Source organism: Triticum aestivum, chromosome 4B (genome assembly GCF_018294505.1).
Source record: "Triticum aestivum cultivar Chinese Spring chromosome 4B, IWGSC CS RefSeq v2.1, whole genome shotgun sequence".
Classification (NCBI taxonomy): domain Eukaryota; kingdom Viridiplantae; phylum Streptophyta; class Magnoliopsida; order Poales; family Poaceae; genus Triticum; species Triticum aestivum.
This window is the reverse complement of record NC_057804.1, coordinates 609,428,326-609,432,272: the sequence shown is the minus strand read 5'-3', so window position 1 is coordinate 609,432,272 and position 3,947 is coordinate 609,428,326. Positions and strand designations below refer to the sequence as shown.

The window sequence follows — 3,947 nt, the reverse complement described above, 5'->3', positions numbered from 1 at the left end:
GCTAGGCCAATTCTTACCGACGCCACAAATTAAAACCGCAACTTTTTTAAATCACCTTCACATCAGCACATCACCACCGACTCCTCATATAGACCCATTTTTTCCTTATTATTGTCATGTCATCAGGCTGAACTGTGAAGCACGCCTCTGTTTCTGAACCCGAAAGTTGGACGTCACCTTCCGCTAAGCTGTTCAAGATCTGGTCCTTGAGTGTTGAAAGAGGTGCCGGTGGCCGATGAGACTGGCCGGCTGTCGTCAGGGGCGGGCGGGTGGAGACGAGCCGCCGTCGCGGTCATCCGACTCATCGGCCCCGCGAAAACTGGCCAAGGCCACGACGAATTTATACTCCCGTTTGGTCCGCGGGCGCAGCCGGACGCGACGCCGCAGCTATTCCGGACCGCTACGTTTTGGCCGCTTCTGAATTAGCCCCGCTAGTTCAACCGTGCCGTCTTTTGCTGCAACTTGCGAATTTATGCAGTAATCTATGGGGTGATAGGGTGTGGTTTGTTTAATGAGAGTGCACACGCATGAATGAACTGGTAGTAAATAAGTGAGCTCCGGTGACCAATTAATCCATCGACGTACCCTTTTGGCATCTAACCCTTTTCATATCATATGGTGGCTGCTGAGGCGCGAACCGACTCGATTAGCACTGTGTTTAAATAGCGGTCAGAGTTTGGTGATGGATGCACTAGCTGGATCGAAAAAGACATGCATGGCCACTTGAATTTCTCTTCGAGATTTCTGTGGCTGCTCCTTCTCTTGGAAAGCAGCGCGCCTTTCGGCAATGGCGGACGAGGAGAGGTGATCTAGGAGCAGGAGAGAGATGTGCTAAACCGGAACAATTATTGAGCATGATCACCTCATGATAGCGTGCTCTGACGACAGGTTTCATTCAGCGCCCCGCCTCTCTCCATGTACTCCAGATACAGATCGTTGCGTCGGCGCGCATGCTTTGCTGCGTCACCATTATCATTTCTTTATCTGATTTTGTCTTGGTTTACCTACCAACACATTCTAATCAAATTGTTTCCTTGCGAGAACTGATTATAATTAGATGGCTGCGTGCATCGCACTTGATGGCTACACCCTTTTTTCGTAAAAACGAGCCAGTTAGGGTTAGATGCTGGTGTGCAGTTCTTTTTTTGGCGGGAAGATGTTCATGTGCACTCCCTTCTTTCGCGGGAAGATTCTCATGTGCAGTTTTAGTTTCGTCAAGACGTTTGCCCATTGATCCAGTGAAATTATAGCACACTGATTATTCTGACGTGCAATGGACTCTTGTCCCCCTTTGAATTCAAACAGCACGTGAATCTTATGCATGCATGCGTTTTTTTTTGTGAGATATGCATGCATGCGTTGATCAAACAACGAACACAGACCAAAATAAGTGCGATGCGTCCAGCTGGGGGTCTGGTCAGGGTGAGCATAATTCCGATTCTCACCAACTGGAACTGTACGGGCGGGAGATCGTTCCAACGGCTGCTGATTCTCCTGGTCCATATATACACAGTATTCTGTACAACGGCGTTGCACATGCAAGATGCGCCTGGCTACAATTGCAAGAGAAAATGCCAAAAATAGCCGTATTATTGCGCCTCAATTTCCCTTTTTCTAGAAAGCAAAGTTTGAACAGCAGCCACATGCTGCATCACCACCCATCATGCACCGCACACTGCTCTCTCTCTCTCTCTCTAAACCCACTCTTTCCTCTCTCTACTTTTGTTCTCTGTTGTTGAAAGGAAAGATGATGTAGCTGTGGTTGTATGTACTGGGGTCCAGGCACTCGCTCTACACGATGGTGTTCTCTTTGCTCATCTACGAGGCTATTCTGAGGTGGTTTTCGAGTCTGATAATTTGGAGATTGTGAATCTCTGGAATACGCGTCCCAATGTTCGTGCGGGTGTGGCGTCTATCTTGGCCGAGATTAGGGAGCATGTCATTTATTTTCAGTCTTTTGTAGTTTAGCATGTAGGGAGATCAGCTAATGTTTCGGCTCACATTTGTGCTAAACAAGCTAGCACCCTGGATGTAACCGAATGTTGGGTGGCTGTGGTATGTACTAGGGCAGGCAGGCAGTACGTAGCATCGCAATTTCCACATTACAAATGTACGTATGTACGTACGTAGTGCTATAGTAGACTACTAGTTGTACAGTTTCATCTTGCAAACTTTGCTGGTCTCGTAAAAACGGTCGAGAAAATACTACTATACACAGATGCATGCATGGTCGCCTCTCGGGACGTACGCGCGCGATCGAGGGATCGACTTTGACTTAGCAGATGACGCACGAGTTTGGGTTCTCCTCCATGCTCATGTTCCGCACGTAGTAGTGCTGCGGCGGCACGTACGGCGGCGGGTAGGCCGGCGGCGCCGGCCGGTACTGGTTCATCATGTAGTCCGCGTTGTACATGTAGGGCGGCGGCATGTGGTGCGGCAGCGGCATGTGGTGCGGGAACGGCAGCGGGGCCACGGCGGCGGGCTTCTTCTGGTCGTCCTTCTTGCCATCGCCCTCCTCCTTCTTGTCGCCGTCCTTCTTCCCGTCGCCGTCCTTCTTGCCGTCACCCTCCTCCTTCTTGTCGCCGTCCTTCTTCCCGTCGCCCTCCTTCTTCCCGTCGCCCTCCTTCTTGGCGTCGCCGCCGTCGCCGCCTTCCTTCTTGGCCCCGTCTCCCTCCTTCTTGGCCTCCTCCTTCTTCTCCTCTTTCTTCTCGGGCTCCTTGGCCGGGCCGACGGACTCGATGTAGGCCGCCCAGCCCTTGCGCAGCTTGCTCACCACGTGCACCGGGTCCACCGTGCCGATCACCGTCATCTTGCGCGACGCCAGGTCCATGGATATGGCATCGATGCCTGGCGAAGTAAAACGGCATGGAACAGAGCAGAGCAGAGCCGTCTGCGTCAGTCAGTCATTCGATCGGTGGTCTTTGTCTAATGGATCTAGCAGAACAGAAAAGAGCAGAGCGTTGCGGGGTACGTACCGACGAGGACGGAGACGGCCTTCATGGCCTTCTGCTTGTCCTTGTTGTCATGGAGCTCCAGCTTCACCACGATCTTCTGCAGCAGAGCAAAACACGCCAGCATCGTTAGTTTACAGTCCGAAGCAGAGGAAGACGTTTGGATGCAGGCAGTGTATGACCGACACCAGAACAAAGTGCAGGTGCAGAGTAAAAGAGAGAAAAGCGTTCCCGGGATGGATTCTAAAGCAAGATCCCCCCAGCAAAGAGCGTGCATGTATGGAATCAGGATCGGAATTTCAGAATCCATGAACATTACAGGGAGAAGAAGCGTTTCTTGCTCACCTTGGCCGACATGCCTCCGGCCTGGGCTGCTCGCAGGGAAAGAGAAGGCGAGCGGGTAGACGATCAGAAGATGGATCAAATGGGGACAGGTGAGAATAATGGGAGCAGCTAGCTAAGTGAGGGTGTGTGGGAATGGTGCGGTACAGCCGGCCACGGGCAGCGGAGGGTGGAGGGGGTGCGTGCGGGAGTTAGGCGAGCGTGTCACGCAACTGCAGCAATGGCACATAAGAGGCAAAGGGAATTGGTGATCGCGGGTGGTCCTAAATACTAGCGGCGAGGAGAGGAGAGGAGAGGAGGGGCGATCGGCGGGCGGGCGGGCGGGCGCTTTGGTGGCTAGCTAGCCTAGGTAGCGTTGGTGCGAAGCACAGCCCCGGTGCCCTCTATATCGATCTATATCTGTCTGACGTGGATGTGTCTCTCTTCCTCACCGGCGGCCCTCGTACGTCCCCGCCTTTTGGTTTGGTGTGCGGCCACTGGCCAGCCGTGTGCGACTGCGCGCTCACAGTGCGCACAGTACAGGGTGAGTCGAGGCGATCAGGCGGGAATGCCGCGCTGCCGCTCTGCTGCCTGCTCCGATCTGGCGGCCCGTGTCCGCCCCACACGGCCGTGCCCCCCGATCATTCGAGCTCCTCTCCGGTTTCTCCCGCCATC

The 3,947-nt window shown here is 53.5% G+C and overlaps 1 protein-coding gene across 1 annotated transcript; it reads right to left on the bottom strand.

Annotated features, from left to right (window-relative positions):
- Positions 1–2,060: 2,060 nt before the first annotated feature.
- LOC123093550 (heavy metal-associated isoprenylated plant protein 39) lies at positions 2,061–3,552 on the bottom strand. Its single transcript, XM_044515534.1, has 3 exons — positions 3,297–3,552; positions 2,976–3,051; positions 2,061–2,847 (listed from the first exon to the last, which is right to left on the bottom strand). Exons 1-3 carry the CDS (start codon positions 3,306–3,308, stop codon positions 2,276–2,278), a joined length of 660 nt encoding a protein of 219 aa, XP_044371469.1. The 5' UTR covers positions 3,309–3,552; the 3' UTR covers positions 2,061–2,275.
- Between the last annotated feature and the right edge of the window lie 395 nt (positions 3,553–3,947).